The sequence below is a fragment of the Giraffa tippelskirchi genome, chromosome 5 (assembly GCF_054371585.1).
Source record: "Giraffa tippelskirchi isolate mGirTip1 chromosome 5, T2T-mGirTip1v1.2.pri, whole genome shotgun sequence".
Lineage (NCBI taxonomy): Eukaryota > Metazoa > Chordata > Mammalia > Artiodactyla > Giraffidae > Giraffa > Giraffa tippelskirchi.
This window is the reverse complement of record NC_137279.1, coordinates 69367367-69391334: the sequence shown is the minus strand read 5'-3', so window position 1 is coordinate 69391334 and position 23968 is coordinate 69367367. Positions and strand designations below refer to the sequence as shown.

Sequence of the window (23968 nt, the reverse complement as noted above, 5' to 3'; positions counted from 1 at the left end):
AGACCTTTTTTGTATAGTTCTTATCTGTATTCTTTCACAAAGAAGATATGATCTGTTTATAAGGCATATACAGATTGTACCTTCTTTTTATTTCTCTTGTGCTAAACAGTAGATTGTCATTAATTTTCTCTTTTATAATAGTATCAATAGTATATATATATATATATATATGCTAATCCCAATCTCCCATTTCATTCTACCCTCCTTTACCCCTAGGTGTCCATATGTTTGTTCTGTATGTCTATATCTCTATTCCTTCCCTGAAAATAAGTTCACCTATACCATTTTTCAAGATTCCACATATATGCCTTAATATGTGATATCTGTTTTCCTCTTTCTGGCTTATACACACACTTTTGGGGGGTCATTTATATAAGTTTAGTTGAAGTTTTCTATGGCTGTTACAATTTGATAGGACACACTAAAACTCAAATGACTGAAAGCTAGAATCCACTGGTTGTGATCTCTCCTATTTTCCCATGTTTTGTGTGCTCATATATGAGAATATTTAAAAGCTGGTATTCTAGACATTATAGTACATTGTGTGTCTTTAGGATTTTTTGCAAATTTGATGGGATGATGCTATTGTGCTTGTTGTTTTTATTAACATCACTTCAAGTCCTGTTAAGAAATATGTAACAAAGTATAAATAAAATTTTAATATATGAAAGGATTCAGCTTTCTTAACTGTTGGGCATTTTAATTAAGAAAACTTGATTATGAAAGGGGCCTCCTGGGTGGCTCAATGGAAAAGAATCTTGCCAATGCAGGAGACGTGGGTTCGATTCCTGGGTTGGGAAGATCCCCTGGAGAAGGAAATGGCAAGCCACTCCAGTATTTTTGCTTGGGAAATCCCATGGACAGAGGAACCCAGTAGACTCCAGCCTATGGGGGTTGCAGAAGAGTCAGACAGGACTGAGCACACATGCACGGTGATGAAAAGTAAAGGGACATTAGCAATTGAATTAAAGGTGAAGTCATGACACAATCATAGCTAAGAACCACATGATATAAATGACTTTCTTCACATTTGATAGGAGAATTGAACTAAGCAGAAAATCATAAGATAGAAGAATGCTTACAAATTTTTTTTTCTTAAATTTCTGAATGGAAAGAAAAAGAACAAGGTTCTAACTTGGCCTTCACGCTCTGACTGCCTTTTGTTGCTGGGAGGGTGTTCAGTATCAGCATGTTGGACATGTTTCTTTCCCATATACATGGTATTTCTTGTTGTTCTCTAAAGCATTTAATTTCTATTTTGTTTTGATTTCATCAAACAAATGATACAACTAGTGTTTCTCATGGAGCTGTCAACTTAAAATTGGCCCTGGAAGTAACTCAATATTTTATCGCATACGTTAAATGTGTATTTAATGATCTAAATGTGCCTATGCATCATATCATAAGAAAAAATAATTTTTCAAAATAATCCATGAGATGATATTAGGCATTCTTTGACACCAGTGTCCTCCAATGTTTCATGTGACATTTGAATATATTTTGCATATTCCTTTAAGCATGTAATTAGACTATAAATAAAAGTTAAGAAAGAATTACTAGGTTAAGAAAAAGACACCTTTCTTTCTAATACACATTTTTTAAAAAAATAAGATACCAAATAATGTCAATAAACTGACAAACCAAGGACATTTTCAACATCTGGTAACTATTGCCTACATGTAAGGAAAATTTTACAGCCTCTAAGAACCATTCAGTTTCTTTCTGAATACCAAAGTTTTACATTATTTCATCATAGCTAAGTTCACAAGGATTTTATTTTATACAAGCATTTTAAGATCCTTTTTTTTAACACTTCCAGAAACAGAACAGCAACTTTTCATATTCTTTGATTCAAGTATGCAGATAATTTCTAAATATATCTATTAAGAGAAAAAAAATATCCATAGGGCTTTAAACAAAAACCAAAAACACTAGTTGATATTTCATTGTAAATTTTAGTCATTACAAATTTTCTAAAAATATTCTCTATTTTATTCAACTTATAGTATTTTGTTATTAAAAATCTAGAAGTGCTTTCATCATGTCCAATGGCATGCTTAAAATTTAAACATATCAGGATATTCTAGAAAATAATCATTTCCTATATTTTTTAAGGACAGCTTAACTATACACGCATATTTAGGACACTGAAAAGATACATTTTTATTTCTTTTTTTTAATGGAGGCTTAATGATATGATAGTGCTTCCCTGGTGGCTCAGTGCTAGCGAATCTGCCTGCCAGTGCTGGAAACGTTGGTTCAATCCCTGGGTCGGGAAGCCCCTGGAGAAGGAAGTGGCAACCCACTCCAGTATTCTTGCCAGTATCCCATGGATAGAGGAGCCTGGCGGACTACAGTTCATCAGGTTGCAAAAGAGTCGGGCACGTTTTAGCCACTAGACTAGAGTTTACCCACTAAACAACAACAACAATGATATGATAACCTTTAAAATGACCTTTAAGATGCGATAAGATGTTCACTCTCTGAGCTATTCTACACATTTCATGCGTGCTCAGCCTCTCAGTTGACTGCTGAGGGTTCAGTGCCTAGGTCGGGAAGATCCACGGGAGATGGAAAGGGCAACCCACTCCAGATGTGTTTCATAACTCCTTGCTTCTGTCGTTGTTCCCTGCTGCTGAATACTTTAAAAGCAACATCTACTAATTGAGAAGGATTCATTTCTATGTGTTTTAATCTCTGGGGCACTTTGCCTGAAGAAGATCATATTTATCATTCCTACATTCTCAGGGCCCTCAGGATCTGTATCTGTGTAGCACCTATAAACTTGATAAATTCTTTCTAGAAACTCGGATGGATCCTCAGTGGGTTTTTGTTTTATCTCCTGAATTTGGTTTCAGCTCTTTTGTCTGGGTACCCTGTTGGGTTTTATCTCAGCCCTCCACACGACTAGCTGGTAGTCCTGACTCCTTTTTCTCCTGACACAATAAGATAAATGCTTCTACATATGGCATCTCACCTCTTTTCCCTGCTTTTAACAAAACACTTCTAAATGTGAGATTGCATAATAGTTGAGTGAACCATTCAGAGGCCATTGCTCTTCTGACCCTAACACATATTGGGTCCGCAGCCCATTACAATAGCATAGTAAAATATAATTGTGAGCCTATGACTATGCTCACAATTATATTTTACTCATTTATCCAGTATACACCCAAAAGGTCTCTACTTCAAGACAGATGAATCAATTCCCATTTATAGATGGAATACTTCCCATTTTTTTAAAGTATGACCACACCACAACACAAAAGGTATATGCAAATTCCAATATTAAAAAAACCCACAAAGAAATTGAAGCATCAATACACCAACAAATTAGTTCTCAACTCCCAAACTTACCTTACAAACCAATTCAGATTTTAAAAGAAAACAATTACGCTGAAAAGGTTTTATATGCTCTCTTTTCAAGTTTATTTATACTTTCCTAATACAATTGATGGAAATGGTATGGACCTAACAGAAGCAAAAGATATTGAGAAGAGGTGGCAAGAATACACAGAACTGTACAGAAAAGATCTTCACAACCAAGATAATCACGATGGTGTGATCACTCACCTAGAGTCAGACACCCTGGAATGTGAAGTCAAGTGGGCCTTAGAAAACATCACTACAAACAAAGCTAGTGGAGGTGATGGAATTCCAGTTGAACTATTTCAAATCCTCAAAGATGATGCTGTGAAAGTGCTGCACTCGATATGCCAGCAAATCTGGAAAACTCAGCAGTGGCCACAGGACTGGAAAAGGTCAGTTTTCATTCCAATCCCAAAGAAAGACAATGCCAAAGAATGCTCAAACTACTGCACAATTGCACTCATCTCAAACACTAGTAAAGTAATGCTCAAAATTCTCCAAGCCAGGCTTCAGCAATATGTGAACTGTGAACTTCCAGATGTTCAAGCTGGTTTTAGAAAAGGCAGAGGAACCAGAGATCAAATTGCCAACATCTGCTGGATCATTGAAAAAGCAAGAGAGTTCCAGAAAAACATCTATTTCTGCTTTATTGACTATGCCAAAGCCTTTGACTGTGTGGATCACAACAAACTGTGGAAAATTCTAAAAGAGATGGGAATACCAGACCATCTGACCTGTCTCTTGAGAAATCTGTATGCAGGTCAGGAAGCAACGGTTAGAACTGGACATGGAACAACAGACTGGTTCCAAATAGGAAAAGGAGTAAGTCAAGGCTGTATATTTTCACCCTGCTTATTTAACTTATATGCAGAGTACATCATGAGAAATGCTGGGCTGGAAGAAACACAAGCTGGAATCAAGATTGCCGGGAGAAATATCAATAACCTCAGATATGCAGATGACACCACCCTTATGGCAGAAAGTGAAGAAGAACTAAAGAGCCTCTTGATGAAAGTGAAAGAGGAGAGTGAAAAAGTTGGCTAAAAGCTCAACATTCAGAAAACTAAGATCATGGCATCTGGTTCTATCACTTCATGGGAAATAGATAGGGAAATAGTGGAAACGGTGTCAGACTTTATTTTTAGGGGCTCCAAAATCCCTGCAGATGGTGACTGCGGCCATGAAATTAAAAGACACTTGCCAGTCCAGGTTCGATGCATGAGACAAGTGCTCAGGGCTGGTGCAATGGGATGACCCAGAGGGATGGGATGGGGAGGGAGGTGGGAGGGGTTCAGGTTGGGGAACACATGTAAACCCATGGCTGATTCATATGGCAAAAACCACTACAATATTGTAAAGTAACTAGCCTCCAACTAAAATAAATAAATAAAAAATAAAAGACACTTGTTCCATGGAAGAAAAGCTATGACCAATCTAGACAGAATATTAAAAAGCAGAGACATTACTTTGCCAAAAAAAGGTCCATCTAATCAAAGCTATGGTTTTTCCAGTAGTCATGTATGGATGTTAGAGTTGGACCATAAAGAAAGCTGAGCGCCGAAGAATTGATGCTTTTGAACTGTGGTGTTGGAGAAGACTCTTGAGAGTTCCTTGGACTGCAAGGAGATCCAACCAGTCTATCCTAAAGGAAATCAGTCCTGAATATTCACTGGAAAGGCTGATGTTGAAGCTGAAACTCCAATACTTTGGCCACCTGATGCGAAGACCTGATTCATTTGAAAAGACCTTGATGCTGGGAAAAATTGAAGGCAGGAGAAGAAGGGGATGACAGAGGATGAGATGGTTGGATGGCATCACCGACTCAATGGACATGAGTTTCGGTACACTCTGGGAGTTGGTGATGGACAGGAAAGCCTGGTGTGCTGCAGTCCATGGGGTTGCAAAGGGCTGGACATGACTGAATAACTGAACTGAACTGAAGTTTCACTGCAGATTGTCTCCCCAAGAGTGTTAATCTTGATCTCTGCCCAGTGCTGAACACTTTCTTATTTAATCCACACTGTAAGCTAATATGGCAGATGATGTTATTCCCATTTGTAAATGAGCAGAGACTTAGGCACTTTAACTTGCTAAAATAAAAACTTAGGAATTAGCAGACCTGTATTTGAGTTTAATCACATACTGATACAAGAGCCTTTTTTTTTTTTTTTTAATCATTAGAGTTCACTGAAGGAGCCTCTGCCAATTTCTGACCACTTCTCTCTTTTCCACCACCTGCTTTGAGATTTCAAAGTACTTTGTATGAGAATCAATATGGGAACTGACACTTGAACCATAACCAGACCTTTACCAAAGCTATGTGTATAGTCTTCCCTCTTCTTCTGCACATGACCTTGAAACAGTGGTTGAATCTTGTAGCTTCAGTCATTACTTTGAGCTTGATGGAGGGCACGTTTGTGTTTTCTATGCTCGCTGTTCTAATTCCTAAACATGAAGAAAACTCATTATCTGCCTGATCCTCCCCATCTTATCTCCCAGAATTAGAGACATTTCCTGAGCACCGCCATGCCAATGTCCAGCACAGTGGGTGAGAAAGACCTGAAACGTGGCAAGCACATAATGAAAAAACAGACACATATAATTTGGCAAGCAGGGAGTCAGGGGGCCCTCCTGCTTTCCATGGCAGGAAGACAAAACCTTCCCTTTCAGCACGCACTTTTATTGGTAGAAGTCTCATGAGATAACTAGGAAATAGCTATACTGGGAAGTTGGATCAGTGCACGATAAAGAGGGAGTAAAATTAAGACCCTGCGGTTGCTCAGCAGCATCTTGTTTCGTTTCCACGGGGATGAAAGCAGGGGCAGGCAGTGAAGAGGAGCAGAGAGCACGGTCCCACCCCAAGTATGTCCGTTGGGCATGCTTACTGGGACAATCACAAGGGCGCAGTTAGTCGCACCCTCGAGTTATGGGGCAGGTTCTGGTCTCTGCTCCGCCAGGCTGCAACACCACCGGGCTGCAGATGCACTCACCTAGGTGCTTGGAATGAGTCAGCAAACACGTAAGAAAAATTTCTCAGTAAGTGGGCGTGAATTTTTCATGCCTATTCTTGGATTTAATGACTTCTTGGTGGATATACTATATCCAAATTCTCTTCCCTTCAAGATCTTGCATAATTCATACAGATGAAGGATCATTTTCCTTGCATGACTCATATAGTGAATTTTTGATGCCTGTAATACCAAGTCAATTTCTTGTTCCTGGATTTAAGACTCTTCTGTGTTCTAGCCATTCTTTATGTTCCTTCTGTCTCTGTTCCCAGAAGAATCATTTATCCAATTATTTTGCCCGACCAAATAAGCACTGGACTTGGAACCACATAATATATGCTTAAACTTGTCTCCTACTTTTATTAGCTGTGTGTGAACTTGGGTTGTTCTCTATGCACAGCAGAGTGGAAATTAAGTAGGGAGATTATTATTATCACTTCACTAATTAGAAAAATATAGGAAATGTGTTAAATGAATTGTTCATAGTTGATTGGAAATAATTTTATGCAGCACCGTACATGGACTAACATAGATCTTTTCTCATCATTTTTCACTGCTGCATTATTTTTGAGTGGATGACACTGCTTCAGAAAATGTTTGTATCAATACACTTAAATTTATAAATAAAAATTAGTAAGTATTCCAGTGATTTGGATAAACACCTTATAATATTTTCAAATATAGATATATTCACTAACCTGAAATGCATTATAATTCATACACATACATATGCCATGAGTCTGAGCTGATATATAATTTTCTTTTACTTTCCTCTTATTTTTACTTTCCTCTTATAAAATTTTTACCCTTGAATACTTTTATTTATTTATTCTATTGCTCCTTTTTCTAATATTTCCTAGCTCTACTAATTCTTGTCTTGTTTATTTTCAACCCTAGGAAAGCATTTCTTACTTGCATTACTTACTTACTTCAACTTAAGAATCACACTGGCACACCTAGTAGCAAGAAGCTACTTAAATGCATCCAATCTGTTTGATTTAACTATATAGCTCTGGCTTTCTGTTCACTTAATGGCTTAAGCTGCATGCACATCATTCTTTCATTTTGCCCTGCCACAGGAAATAAATTAAGCCTTTACTCACAGCTTCTTGGTGCATGGCTGCTGGAGTCTACAAAATCAGAACTGAATGTAAAATTATAAAGCTGATATGAGTCCTTCCAGTTTTCAGAAGGGAGTGATAATTTCTAATCCTTGATATACTTGGATCAATAATACTGTTTTATATAGATTCTTTACATAAGAATATGAATATTCATTGAGGTTTAATTAAGCCACAGTGTCCCATGGGTACTTCTCCTTATGACTCTGGGTATCAGCATCTTTCTTTTTGCAGAGGTACAGGCAGCAGCAGCAGAAGCATTTTGTAGGGTCCCAGTGAGCTGTTTTCAGGAGTGTGGATCTCAGCATGAACTATTCTTCCTCCACACAAGTAACCACATAATCTACCTCTGTGGTACCCCGGGTGTCAGCATTTTCCCCCAACACTCCGTGCAATGGAGTTTGATGTCTGCTTTAGACACACAGCCAATGGTCATGGGATAAGGATCTTCCCCTGAACTTAGTGTCAGTCATGCCCTTTATTAGAATCTAGACACGCAATTCAATATGAATCACACAGAGAAGTCTGAGACCTGTGACACAGAGCCCCAGCTGCATCCTCTTGTCCTTAAGTGCCAAAGATTGAAGCTTCTAGCTTAAATTGGTGAAACCCAGACAGAAGCCTGAGACGGCTGAACAAATGCAACATAAAACTGTGCAGCTCAAATAAAACACTTGACAGTAGACAGGGACACAACTCAGCAAGTGTGCTTATCAGCAGGTGGTACAACCAGTTAGCAAGCCAGAGTCAAAAAGGAAAAAAAAGAGCCTCCATTTGGCCATCATGGCCTGAATACCCTGCTTGCTGTGTTAGTTGTTACAACCCTTAGAGCCCTTTCTGACTCCCCAAACTGCAGCTTTAAGTGCTTACTGAGCCCACATCAATAAATTCTGCCTGATCCGGCTTAATCTTCCACCATTATCCCATATCCTTAACATCCATACATGCCCCTCAGACACTGGTTTGCAAAAATTTAAAAACTAAAGTAGTTCTTTAGAAATGTAACTTCCTAATCATGTGATAAAAAGTAAAATGAGTAACATAATATGCTCCCTAATGTCTGCATACTTATGAATCACTCTATGAGGTTCCTAGGAAAATAACACAACCAATGAAAATAAAGTCAAAATTATTTCTCAGTTTTCTTTTATGAACAGAGATGAGTTATTTAAATTAATGAAATTAAAATAATTAATTTTAATAATTTATGGTTAATTAACATATTAATTAAATTAATATTTAGGCTAATAATAAAATTAATTTTTGTCTTAAGGGAAGACATCTACCATGTAGTTAGTAATTACACGATAACACTATTCAAGATCATAAACAGAGAAGAAAAATGTATGATTTTCTGGGCTTAAAGCACTAGGAAAGGCATAGACTAATTGAAACACTGTACACCAGTTGTTTCTGAATGACAGCATTGAAGGCTCAAGGGGAAAAAAAAATCAGTGACCAATATGAGAAATAATATCGAGATAATGAAATAGCTGGGTTTCAAATTTCACAGAGAGCAAAGAAAGCAGAGATTTAGTTAAACACATGCCCACCCCACACATACACATTGAAACCAGATCACAAAGATGTGTGAAGATATAATTTAATGTGTACGTTTAGAACACATAAATAACCAAAAAAGGGTTTTGAATGGTAAATAGAAAATTAAACTAAGTTTGATTTTTCTTTTACAGATAATAACAGAAGGGTGTTACATATGACAGAGAGGGACAGGGCAGAGAGAGAAAGAGAGACAGAAAGGAAGCGGGGCTTGGGGATGAGGGGATGGGGAGGAAGAGGAAAACACATGTTCTGACCATAGTGGAAAACAAGGAACAAAGGTCTGGAGATTATACAATGTTATCTTTAAGCAGAGAATCTGAAATTTTTTTCACTTGGACATAGAATTAAACAGTGACTTTTGAAGTTATTAGGTTGAATTGGTGAGTTAATAGTTAATGGAGATTCTAACTACTACTAGTAAACTTTATAGAATAATAGATGAAATTGAAAGGTACCCAAGAGAACATGTATATGAATTATCTTATTTCTAGATATGGATGAAGTCAAACTATTAGAATAATGTTCATTAGTCCATCAAATTATTAGCTTTAGAAAATCTATTATTTGAACCTGAATTCCTGAGTAATTATTTGGCTTTAGAATTTATGTGAGATGTTTGCTACTATTTTCTTGTAAGTTTTTGTTTATTTTTGCTATGAAAACCAGGATAAGAATTGCTATCACTATTTTCAAGAATCTTAGTTGGTTTTCCCAAAGTCATGAAGCATTGGCCTGATGTGATTAAAAATATAACCCAGCATTTGATTCCAAATACAGCAGGTTTTAAGACCATAATATTGCTTATTCTTTATTTATTTCCGATTCTGAAAATACATCTAAATATGATGTAAGTATTTTCTATCTTTTCTTAGACTAAAAAACTGAGTCTTTATTGAAAACTGGAGAGACAACTTTCTGTGGATTTATACTAATAAAAAGAAAAATCAAGAGGACTCAGAGTCACTAGCTATGGTGCTTATGGGTTTAAATTTCAATGATCTCTCAAATATTATGATAATATAACCTTTCTGTAATGGAAAACCTTTTATAGGAATTCTTTCATAAAATGTTCAACTAACACATCTCCAATGATTTCATTTTCCTCTGTTTTCTTCTTTAGCATCAATTCAGAATGTCTTCAGTCATAAATTAGCTGGCACAATTTAAGTCTATTATAAAAGCTGTAAAGCTATTCTTAAGCGAGTCATGAATCCAGATTACTAACACTTACTCTCAAACTACTGGGTGAATTGCTTTATTTTAAAATACCACTTTGTTCCACAGATGCTCAGTAAACTATGACATGAATAACTGTTCAATAAAAAATTGAGAGATAGCTGAATTGTGTCACCTATGAGCGTGTATATATGTAAAGTGTGGAAAAGAATATTTACTATATCTTGGGAATTTCACACTTTATACTTTTCTGAAAGTTAAAATAATTAAGCAGTTTCACATAAGAAACATCTCATTTATAAAGTCTTCAAGTCATTATTATGAAGGTATAACTTTTTGTTTTTTCAACAATATTAAGTTATAAATATTTGGAAAATGATGTTACTTTTATAAAGATAAAATTTTCATTTTAAATGAAAATTGTTGGAGTAGCCATGTGAACTTTTCATTTCCTTATTGAACTATATAAATATATTTCTAGAATCATTGCATATAAAATATGTGCCTTAGTCTGTTTGCACTGCTGTAACAAAATAGCACAGGCTGGGTAGCTTATAAACAACCAAAATCTATCTCTCACAGTGTGGAAGCCTTAAGTCTAAGATAAAGGTGGAAGCACCTTTAAGTGATGGTCCCGTTTTGATCACAGAACTCTCTTTGTATCCTCATATGGTGGAAAGGGCTAGAGATCACTCTGTTAGTTGCTCAGTCATGTCTGACTCTTTGTGACCCCATGGACTGTACCCTGCTAGGCTCCTCTGTCCACGGGATTCTCTGTGGGGTTAGAATTTCATCATATGAATTTTGAGGGGACACAAACATTCAGATCAGACCATGACAATACTGAAGGGAAGAATACAGAAGTGGGTTGCCATTTCCTTCTCCAGGGGATTTTCCCAACTCAGGGATCAAACTCATGTCTCCTGCATTGCAGGCAGACTCTGCCTTCTGAGCCATCAGAGAAGCGCTAGAGGTCTCCTTTATAAGGGAGCTAATCCCACTTATAATGACTCCACCCTCATGACCTAATCACACCCCAAAGACTACACCTAAAAATATGCTTGGGGGTTAGAATTTCAACATATGAATTTTGAGGTGACACAAGCATTCAGATCAGACCATGACAACATGTAAATATATTTTTATTCTCACATGTTAAATCTTGTTTTCTTAAGTTAATTATTATGTGAGGCTTCTGACAATTAAAGTACTAATTAGTCAAGCCACAGTTCTCCCATTATACATAGAAATAGTGAAAAATAATTCATAGAAGCAAAACCATAAATCTCCTCTGTGACTTACATACTTATTCTGTTTCTAATACTCCACAAAACTTTAACCAAAGAAACTTTTTTCTCCAAGAATTTGTTTATAGTACCTTGATTTCTTATAAAATATAGTCACTGATAGAAAAATTACACTAAAATATGAGTTATTCCTGTCTTTTTCATACTTTTGATTTTAGATAGCTCCTCATAATTATTTATTTTTCTTTTCTCTATTTTTGTGTAAGATTATGAACCATAATATTAACTAATATTTATTGAGCATTTACTGAGACAGGTACTCTGTTATTTACCTCTCATGCACCATCTCCTAGATTTGCTTGGAAAAGCACTGTGAGCAAAGTAAGAATATAATTATCATTTTTCAGATAGGAAACTGGATTTAACTTAGAGAGTTTAAGTTACATAATCAGGAATACAGAACAGGTAAGAGTATTTAAACCCAGCTCTATCTGATGCCAGAATACTTGTTTTTAAGCACTCCATAACTCTGACTTTAAGTTCAGGAAACGGTGCTACATGAATCATGATCCTGTATCCTAGCACCACTCTATTTAATATTTCCAGTTGGTCATGATGTCATGTTAGGAACACAATAGTTACAATCAGGTGATGAAATGGCTATGGGAAACTATTTTTATAAATAGATCTTTTAAAATACACAAGCACATGCATCTGTACATCCCCCAAACACAATTTAGTAACCAGCAATAGAATAATTTCATGTTTATTTCCAAAGACTGTTATTGTGGATCATCATTCTTTCTAGGATATATTATTATTGTATATAGTAGTTTACAGATGACATGTTTTCTTTATATATTGATGTTTTATATGAATTCACACAGTATTTCTATGAGGTAGAAAGTATCATTATTCTTATTTTACACAGTGGTTACACAGTTTTATTATAGGCACAAAGATAGAAAATATCCAAAATATCACTCAAATTTGTGATTCTTTTTATTATATCCTATTGGAAGGAGGGAAGAAATGAATGCAGATTCCAAACATGCAAATACAAATCTCTGTGTCATGAATTTAGATTTCTTAAAATTAATCCCCCAATCCTTCTAATTCCCTTTTTCTTTAGTTAAAATGAAATATTAAAAAAAGTTACTTTTATTGAAATAATGATAAAAATGCCTTACAAGTCCTATGGATTTTTTTAATATAAATTGATATCCTTTTCCTTGGGGGAATTCAAACGGAGATGACTAAGGGATCCAGTATTATTTAGCTCATATATACTTGATATAATTCCTGGACACATAACTAAGAAAAGTATTCACAAAGACAAAAAAGCAGTGTTTTATCCTCTATTGGAAAATAAGCAAATCTTCAACTCCTCCCCTAATATATTTATTAACTAGTGGTTCTGTGACTTGAATTGTCAGTGACATTATATGAGCATAATATCTTGAGTATTTGATCTGACAAAATTAATGTTTCCACATATTTGCAGGAAATCAAACTATTACAGGGACTTATGACTAGAAAGAGTACTTCAAATAAACTTAAGATTGTGGTTCACAAATCTGTGCAAGCCAAGTATCTGAATATGAATGAACTAACACTTTTTCATTTTTGCTACAAAGTACATGTAAACTGAAACTACTGAACATAGATTGATATTCTTTACTGATGGTAGATATTAATTGACAGTTTATGTAGTTTACTTACAGAGAAGAGGATTTTTAGTATATTATCAATCAGGTAAGACTAGAGTAAGTTAAGACTTACAAAGGCATCCATTGTTGCAAAGCCATGGTATTGGAATTTTTAATACTTCCAACCTATGTTCTATAGCTAAAAGGAGGATTCCATATTTTGAGTGAAATATTCTCTTATTCCAGTGAGATTAATGTATACACACTAGTATATATAAAATAGATAACCAATAAGGGCCTACTGTATAGCATAGGGAACTCTGCTCAGTATCTTATAATGACTTATAAGGGGAAAGAATCTTAAAAAAATTACATATATATATATATATAATACATGTATAATTTGTTTAACCTTCATAGCTTCATAAGAGACTATTTCTTTTGTAGATGGAATAATATATATATGTACATATATATATATATATAACTAAACTAGTACATATATATAACTAAATCACTGTGCTATACACTTGAAACTAACATATTGTGAATCAACTATAGTCTAACTTAAAAAAAAAACTCAATCTAAAAAAGAGAGAAATAGTCTCTAATTATGAAGCAATAAAGGTTAAACAAATTGTTTTGATACAACTCTTCTACAGAACTGTTTTGAAGCAAATGTGAGTGAATATTAACATTTTTATTGAATTTAAGTGTGAGTGATTTTGATTTCATAGCTTGCCACTCAGAATTTTGTGTAGGGCACTGACTGAGCCTCCATAATTTATATGCACTTTAAAGGATCTTATTGGATCTGCCTTCTGACCTTACTTAAATTGGTAATTTAAATTCTATTACTTTGGAAGCCAGCAACACATGCATGTTGTAGCTGAAGCTCAAACTTCCATCCACAGGCTGGAAACAGTGAGTTCATGAACACAGCTTTTAAGCACAATGAAATGCAGGAAGTTTCCCTTTACATGTGCATGCCTTAGAAAGTAAGGCTTTCTGCTTTGAACCATGTTTAATTTCATATGACTTCCTGGTAAGAAAAGCAACAATTCTGAAACAGTAAACTTTTGTTTATATTAATGTTACCAAAAGAGTGTGATGGGGTCCAGTTGCTCACCACTCAGAAGCCAATAAACAGCCCATATTGGCTGAAAGGAAAGTTTGCCTTATTTCAAATGCCAGCAACTGGGGAGAGGAGGGTGGTGGACGTCTGTCCAAAGCATGACTCACTCTCTCCCCCTTACACTGGCAACCAGTGGGGATAGAGCTTTTATACACAGAAGAAGGGGCTACATGCAGAAACAGCACAGTCAGCTCTGGTAGTCATCTTCAAATTGATTAGCATCATCTTGATTGTTTTAGGTACAGTTAATTTTCATTTCCAGCGGCCATTTGTTCCCAATTCTCTGAGGCCAATTCTTGGAATTGTGGCAGCTCATGTCCTGGTTACAGTCTGATCATCATGTAGCTAATTTACCTGTTGTTTTAAATGGCAATCCACTCCTGTATTCTTGCCTGGAAAATCTCATGGGCGGAGGAACCTGGTAGGCTACAGTACATGGGGTCGCAAAGAGTCGGACACGACTGAGCGACTTCACTTCACTTTAGTATCTATAAAATAGCTCAATGATATGGCTCAGAATATTATCTATAGCCCTTAGGAAAGAACTAAAGGTACTTGACTATGCTTCATGACTACATTATTATTATTATAAATATTAGTATTTACTATTGTTATATTAGTCTTACAAATGGCTGAGAAAAGAAAAGATGTAAAAGGCAAAGGGAAAAAGGAAAGACATACCCCTTTGAATTCAGAGTTCAAACAATAGCAAGGAGAGATAAGAAAGCCTTCCTTAGTGATCAATGCAAAGAAATAGGGGAGAAAAATAGAATGGGAAAGACTAGAGATCTCTTCAAGAAAATTAGAGATATCATGGGAACATATCACACAAAGATGGGCACAATAAAGAACAGAGATGGTATGGACCTAACAGAAGCAGAAGATATTAAGAAGAGGTGGCAAGAATACACGGAAGAACTATACAAAATAGATGTTCATGACCCAGATAACCACTATGGTGTGATCACTCATCTAGACCCAGATATTCTGGAAAGTGAAGTGAAGTGGGCCTTAGGAAGCATCACTCCAAGCAAAACTAGTGGAGGTGATGGAATTCCAGTTGAGTTATTTCAAATTCTAGAAGATGATGTTCTGAAAGTGCTGCACTCAGTATGCCAGAAAATTTGGAAAACTCAGCAGTGGTTACAGGACTGGAAAAGGTTAGTTTTCATTCCAATCCCAAAGAAAGACAGTGCCATGTTCAAACTACTGCACAATTGCACTCATCTCACACACTAGCAAAGTAATGCTCAAAATTCTCTAAGCCAGGCTTCAACAGTACATGAACCTTGAACTTTGAGATGTTCAGGCTGGATTTAGAAGAGGCAGAAGAACTAGAGATCAAATTGCCAGCATCCGCTGGATCATTGAAAAAGCAAGAAAGTTCCAGAAAAATATCTACTTCTGCTTTATTGACTACGCCAAAGCCTTTGACTGTGTGGATCACAGCAAACATTGAAAAAAAGAGATGGGAATACCAGACCACATGAGCTGCCTCCTGAGAAATCTGTATGCAGGCCAAGTAACAACAGTTAGAACCAGACATGGAAGAACAGACTGGTTCCAAATTGGGAAAGGAGTACGTCAAGGCTGTATATTGTTTCCCTGCTTATTTAACTTATATGCAGAATACATCATAGAAATACCAGGCTGGATGAAGCACAAGCTGGAATCAAGATCTCCTGGAGAAATATCAATAACCTCAGATATGCAGATGACACCACCCTTATGGCAAAAAGTGAAGAAGAACTAAAGTGCCTCTTGGTGAAAGTGAAAGAGGAGAGTGAAATAGTTGGCTTGAAACTCAGCATTCAGAAAACAAAGATCATGGCATCCAGTCCCATCACTTCATGGCAGATATATGGGGAAACAATGGAAACAGTGAGAGACTTTATTTGGGGGGGCTGCAAAATCACTGCAGATGGTGAAGGCAGACATGAAATTAAAAGATGCTTGCTCCTTGGAAGAAAATTTATGACCAACCAAGACAGCATATTAAAAAGCAGAGACATTAATTTGCCGACAAAGTTCCGTCTAGTCAAGGCTATGGTTTTTCCAATAGTCATGTATGGATGTGAGAATTGGACTATAAAGAAAGCTGAGCACCAAATAATTGATGCTTTTGAACTGTGGTAATGGTGAAGACTCTTGAGAGTCCCTTAGACTGCAAGGAGGTTAAAGCTGTCAATCCTAAAGGAAATCAGTCCTGAATATTCATTGGAAAGACTGATGCTGAAGCTGAAACTCCAATACTTAGGCCACGTGGTGCAAAGAACTGACTCATTGGAAAAGCCCCTGATGCTGACAAAGATTGAAGGAGGGAGGAGAAGGGGACGAGAGAGGATGAGATGGTTGGATGGCATCACCACCTCAATGGACATGAGTTTGAGTAATCTCTGGGAGTTGATGATGGACAGGGAGGCCTAGTGCATTGCAGTGCATGGACTCACAAAGAATCGGACATGACTGAGCACCTGAACTGAACTCAACTGAAGTCTCCTTTGACTGTTTTCCCTTGTTTCTGTATTTCTCTGATTAAACTTATTGACTAATGTTTTCCACAGATAAAAGGCAGGCAGAGGTCATGGTGAGAGTGCAAGGACCATAATGTCTTGCTCCATTTCACTAAGGGCCTATAATCAAAGGAAAGCTTCTCACTTTAGAATCAAATGTAGTAGTAAAAGATTAGATCAAAATGGACTTTGAAAATTTGTTCATTGTTTTTTCCTTCCTATGGAGAATAGCCTAATGTAAGTTTTCTTTGTGATTCTAGAATATATTTGTGAAATGTTAGTATTATAGCATACTTTCACTTAGAACAATTCTTGAAGTGTATTGTAATGTTTTATTCAAAATTATTTTTGAAGTAAATACTTAATGTGTGAATTAAACAAAATGTGCTTTTTTTTTCCCTCAGGGTCATATGAGCAAACAAACAACAAAAAAGAATCACATTTTATAAAGTTCATGCCAATGTCTTCTTTAGATAGCATAATAATTTAAAACTTTAAAAATATTATTAACTCACAAAATAAACCAACTTTCATAATCTTATTTGAATTTCATTTGGAATACTAGGACTAAACTGAAAAAAGTCCATTACATTGACTTCATTTGAATAAAGTTATAAAATATCTAGTTCTTTTTGTTTTGGTGTCAAACAACTCTATGCTAGTTGTTGTTTGGTAACTTTGATACATAAAATATTAAACTCTTTTTATAAAGAAACATACTGGAGTATGCAAGGATATCTGCTTCACATGCAAGTTCAAAAAACACATTTTCTAATATTTTTAGTATCATAAAATTAGTATCAATAATGATGATCTTGCTCTGTCTGTAGAAACTCTTATGAGATATATAATTATATCAAGATTTAGCAAAAAAATATATGAACAGAACTCTAGGCTACATGATTCCTAAAATATCTAATTGCCAATATGCACTTCTTTTAAAGTCTCAGATATCCATCAGTGTAGAAGTGTGGGGATACACCAAAGATGCTAAAGAGCAAGGTCACCACCGAAGTAACCACCGCAACTCGACATCCAGCGACCAGTCGGACCATCCGCTGCTGAGGAGGAAGAGCGTGCAATGGGCCCAAAGGCTGAGCAGGAAAGGCCCCAAACATTCCAGCAGAACCACGGAGAAAGTGACCCAGCAGCGCCTGAACCTCTACAGGAGGTCAGAAAGACAAGAGCTTGCTGAACTTGTGAAAAATAGAATGAAACACTTGGGTCTTGCTACAGTGGGATATGGTATGCTCTTTACAAGTATTGTATGATGTGGGCTTGTGTTTTCTTTCCATTAGTTGGAACAGAGTTGGCTCTAATTTAATAATTTAAGAATCACCTTTTGTTTCAAAGTTCAGTTTGAAGAGACTAGTGACAGGTCTAACCTCCTAGAGACAATTATAAACATCATATTAAAAAGAGAGCATTGAAAATTTTAAGTATTTGCTCAGGTCGCTAGACACCATGCTGAACCCATTACAAGAATTATCTTAATTTTAGTTTTCACAAAAACTCTTCCATTTTAGAGATAAGGAAACTAAATAACTTGCTAATTAGCTTGTTAATAACCTGACTGAGGTTTATATACAGTTCTATCTGGCTCCAAAGACTGTTTTACACACATATACACACAAACTGCATCTCATTTTAGAAGCCTGGGATAAAATAAATTTGTGGCATTGGTAAGCAACTAAATTAATGAGCCACAAATGAATAAAAATGTTCCTATAAAATTTGTTTAGTTTGTTGTGATCCAGAAACACAGAGTCTTCAAAACCTTTAATCTGAAGCTCAAACAGTGCTTGATCTCTTATAGTGCAGGTATGTCTCAATGATTGTTATGCTATGTTGATATGTAATTGTAATATAGAAATACTGCATATTTGTTTAGTTGCTCAGTCATGACCAACTCTTTTGCAACCCCATGGACTTAGCCCTCCAGGCTTCTGTCCATGGGATTTCCGTGGCAAGAATACTGGAGTGGTTGCCATTTCCTAATCCAGGGTATCTTCCCAACCCAGGGATCAAACCCACGTCTCCTGCATTGGCAGGCAGATTCTTTCTTTACCACTGAGCCACCAGAGAAGCCCCAAGCTCTATATTAGACATCTCTAATAACATAAAGATTATGAAAACAGGATTTGGAATCTAAATGTCAGGGACCTCTGAACTTCTCCACTTACTCTTAATCCACAATAATTCATCCATTCAACAGGTTTTATTAGGTTGCCTTCTGAGTTCTAGGCACTGAGGATAATACAATGACCTATTTAGACAAGACCTCTGCATTTATGGAATTTATATTCTAGCCTCAGCCAGTAGATTTGTTGTATTATTTAACTTCTCAAGGTTATTTTTTTATTTGTGAAAATGAAATAATAATCCTTATGTCATGGGTTTGTTGTGAAAGACAAATGGGTAATGAATAATAACGTGCTTAGCCCAGAACTGGCATTCAGCTTATCCACCAATCTACTGTATGCCTAAGAACTGCATGTCTATCTGTGCTTCATATATAAAAATAGTATGGTCTTTTTTTCTTCCCCCCACTTCAACAAACAAACAGTTTGCATCTTTTGGAGCAATGTTGTATTCACTATAAATACATGCTATGAAACAATTATTGTTTTGCATGTTTGCTTTATTTTTTTTTGAGGGAAAGGAAATGTCTTATCCTTTAATCTTTGTATCGCCAACCAATTTACACATTTCCTGACACACAGGAATCTAGTAACTGCATGTTGATTGCATGAACAACCAGAGTGCTTACAGATGAGAAAACAGGGTTTCAAATATACACTATTTCCTTGAATCACCCAACATAGTACACATTCGAGTAAGTGCTTTAACTTGTGACTTTTGATTCCATATCTTCTTGTGTCTCCACTGGACCACTTATTTTTCCTACATTACTGCTAGTATTTTGTAGCATTTTACAGATCTGAAATGTTTTTAAGTGTTTTATAACAATCCATGATGTTTGATTTAACCATGAGTCACAGTCTAATATTTCCTGAGTAGGTCTGGCCTGATTCAAGAGCATAAACTGGTTTCTTCTGATCTATTAGATATGAGACAGAAAGGAGAGGAAAAGGAAAAGTCAGAATGACTTTCAAGTGCTCTAGCTTGAGCAAGGAGTGCATGGTGGTGACATTCACTGAGCTTAAAAGAAGAAGAATACTTGGAGTGAAGATAATAATATTAATTTGAGTGCTTGGAAGACTTCACATGGATAACTATCATAAGAAGCTAGGTTACTGCTGAATGGTGTTCAAGAAAAAGAAATGAGATGTGTTTATAGACTTGGACATCATCAGCCTGGTGATAGAGGGCTTCCCCGGTGGCTCAGTAGTGAGGAATCTGTCTGCTATGCTGGAGACACAGGTTTGTTGCCTGGATCAGGAAGATCCCCTGGAGGAGGTCGTGGCAACCCACTTCAGTGTTCTTGCCTGGAGAATTCCTATGGACAGAGGAACCTGACGGGGTACAGTCTACGAGGTCACAAAGAGTCAGACACGACTGGAGCACCTTAGCATGCATGCACTCAATGTGATCAAAGTTGATGTTGATGGAATAAGCCCAGGTGAAAGACTACAGAACTCCAGAAAATACACATACTTCTGGAATGATGACAGAAGAAGCATTTAAAAAAGAAAAAACAGGAGGCTGAGGTGTCTAGAACTGAATTACCCCGAATATGTATCATAATACAATAGTATGCTATTGACTAGTTATGTGGCTTATCATTACATTGATCTTTTATACATTTTGAAGGCAGGTGAGGCCTTGGGTTGTCAGAGGCTGGTCACTTCCAGTCACAAGCAATTTTGTCTGCTACCCCAATGTGATATAAAATTGTATTTCTTATGTGTTATATAATATAAAAATATTGAACCTTTAGAGTAGAGGAGGAGTGATTAATAGTGCAGAAAGTACAGTGATATGTCATTGCTGACCTCGGTTAAGTGTCAATCAGATGGCATGTGTGAAAGGCACATCCAAGCAGCTTGAGGAATTAAGACTTGGATATAGTGGATTTCATATATTAGGGACCCCGAGGTATTGGAAATTTATTCTTCTCTCTTATTGCTCCACAATTTATGGCTTCCATTGCCAAAGCCATATCATGGTACTAGATGCACATCGAAATGTCAGTCATTTTGTCCACATTCCATCCAGGAGAAAGGAGAGTGAGGCCAGAGAAGAAAAGATTGTTTCCTCAGTTAAAAGATAGTACCAAGTAGTTGCATACACCATTTCCAGTATGTCCCACTGGTGAGCTGTATGCTTTGTTTTCAGTGGCCAAAATCTAATATTAAAGAAGCCAAGATAAATGGCTATTGAGACAATTATCCATCTCTGCCAGAATGGTTATATTTTTTATGCAATTTTATTCTCGTAGCTCAGTCGGTAAAGAATCTGCCAGCAATGCAGGAGACCTCAGTTCGATTCCTGGGTCGGGAAGATCCCCTGGACAAGGAAATGGCAACACACTCCAGTATTTTTGCCTGGAGAATCCTATGGACAGAGGAGCCCGATAGGCTACAGTCCATGGAGTCACAAGAGTCAGACACGACTTAGCAACCAAACCGCCACCACATTCTGAAGGAGAGGTGGGAAATATGGAAGTAGCTGGATGAGGAAGTGGACAGGGAAGAAGAATTGTTTTGTTTTTTAAGAGCAGAGAGCTATGACAATGTTGACATAATAAGATAAAGTCACCAGTGCAGAAGTTGAAGGAAAAGACAGGAAAGAAAGCACAGTTGGAGCCCTTGCTTAGATACTTGGAAGTGAAGAAAAGATGGGTATTTTAAAATGCATAAGCTTGTAGGTATTTGTCAGGAAGTTGAGTAATATTTTATATGATAGTAAGAGGTAAAATCCTTTGCTGAGAATGATGGAAAGAGTAAAAAGGTGAATGCTTTAAAAATAAGCCAGAATGTTTGAAGTTTCAGAGGAAAGTGTGTCCTTTCTGTGCAAGACTGAACTTCTTGTCTTATTCTTGATTTTTAAAAATTTTAATATAGAAAATTTCAAACATGAATAAATATAGAAAGACTAGTATAATAAACCTTGTTCTTGCTTAGTTGCTAGTAGTGTTCTATTCTTTTGTGACTCCATGGACTGTAGCCCACCTGGTATTTTCCAGGTAAGGATACTGGAGTGAGTAGTGATCTCCTTCTCCAAGGGAATCTTCCCAATCCAAAGATTGAACCTGTGTCTCCTGTATTGCAGGTGGATTCCTTATCACTGAGCTGCCAGGGAAGCCCTAGGGAACATGCATATATTCATTTTTCAACTTCAATAATTATCAGGTCGTAGCCTATCTCGTTCCATGTATATGCCCACCAAGTTCCTTCACTTCTCATTTTAATTTCAAGTAAATTTCTGAGCCATATATTTCAATATATACATCTATCATGTAAGTGCTAGTTTAAAACATATAACCACCTACCATTTTCACACTTAAAAATAATTTTAATAACATCAAGTATTCACTTGGTGTTCAAATTTCCAGTGATCTCACAAAAGTCATGATTTTTTACACTTTTTATCTAAATCAGGATCAATTAAGGTCTGTTCATGGAGGTAGGTGACATGTTTGTTAAGTCATTTATAAGTTTCTCCTTTGTTTATTTTTCCCACTCAATCTATTTCTTGAAGAAACACACTCTGTGGTTTCCTGGATTCTGAATCTCCAAACTAAATTGGTTCATTTTATACCCTGCCTTTTCTTTAACTATCTTTTGTTATTATTATGAATTCCTAGATTTAAATGTATTTTATGTTTTAATCTGCATGTTATTAATTATTCATCAGTTCTAAATTTGACCAGTGGAAGCCTCTTCAAATAGCTTCCTGAGTCCATTTGTCATAATGTCAATCATCTGTGATGGACTTGCCTTGCTCTCTGTAGGACTAAATGCTCCCCACCTAAAATAAGTCATCTCTCCCAAGATCACTCAACATGTAATCAAATTTTAGACATGTTAATTTTTATTGCATTTGTAACTTTTTCTAAGCTTTTGGGGGAGAACTAAAAGATTAGGCAGAAGATAGATAGATAGACAGATAAAACATTTCACCATTTCATCAAGATACTTACAATTAAAGTGCAAGCTATAGGGTTTTTATTTAACTTTCTGTCCCTATATCTGTGCTTTTTTCTACATCAAGATTAATGTTCTTCAGCAACAATAGAAATGACAGAATTGTAAAAATCATGTTGTTTTTTCACAATTTACATAAAACAGTCTCAGAATAATATCACAGTGCTACTCTTAACAGTATAGTTGCCAAAGCATGAATTTTTAATGTACTCCTTATAGACTAGCCCAATAGGATTGTCTAGCAAAATCATTCTGAGTCTTGGAAAAATTCTTCTTGATGTGGTTATACAGTCAATTAGATATCAAATTAGACCCATTTCTGTTTTCAATGTTTAAGAATTTCTTTTCATAAAATTTGATTTGTTTTTTTAGTGATGAAAACTTTGTACACAATTCAAAGCCAAATATTTAATACATGTTATATTCAGTTATAATACAGTTATATTCAAAAAAAAATTAACATCACTCCGCATTACGTCTACACAATCTCCTTCTTTCCTCATGAGTAATTTTTTTTTTTAACTTTATGGATTATTCTTCCATTTTTAAATGCAAACTTTCAAATGTAGTTGGTAGCATGATATGTTCCTTTCTCTTTCTCCCACGTTGGTTCTTCCACTTAACAGTTTATCCTGGAGATCACTGATTTGGTAAAATATAGGAATAGTTTTTATTTCTTTTTAAAGCTGCTTAATGCTTCATTGTATAGAAGTATTATAGTCTATTAAACTAGTCCTTTATGTCTTTTTTAATTATGAAGAGTCCTGCAATGAATAGGCATATGCATACATCTTTTAGTGTTTTCTCCAGTGTTCCTTTGGGATAGATATCTAAAAGTGAAATTATTGGATTAAAGATTAAGTATATATAATTTTGCTATTGGAAACATTTTCAACCTTAAACGTGTATGATTTTGCATTTCTACCAGCAAAGTGTAAGAGACTATTTTCCCAAAATCATGCCAGCAGAATGTATTGCTAGATTGTCATGTGCTTTGCCATTCTAATAGATTTTTTAAACTGATATCTCAGTGTGCCTTCTTATTATAATAAGGTTCAACATTTTTTCATGGGATTG

The 23968-nt window shown here is 35.9% G+C and overlaps 1 protein-coding gene across 1 annotated transcript in view; it reads left to right on the top strand.

The window, feature by feature from the left end:
* The window catches only part of LOC145505076 (potassium channel subfamily T member 2-like), a 40175-nt gene that overhangs the window by 2542 nt on the left and 13665 nt on the right, over window positions 1–23968 (top strand). The window contains exon 2 of the mRNA XM_081486784.1: window positions 17726–18026. Coding sequence (XP_081342910.1) covers window positions 17726–18026 — 301 coding nt within the window. The remainder of the gene's footprint in view (window positions 1–17725; window positions 18027–23968) is intronic.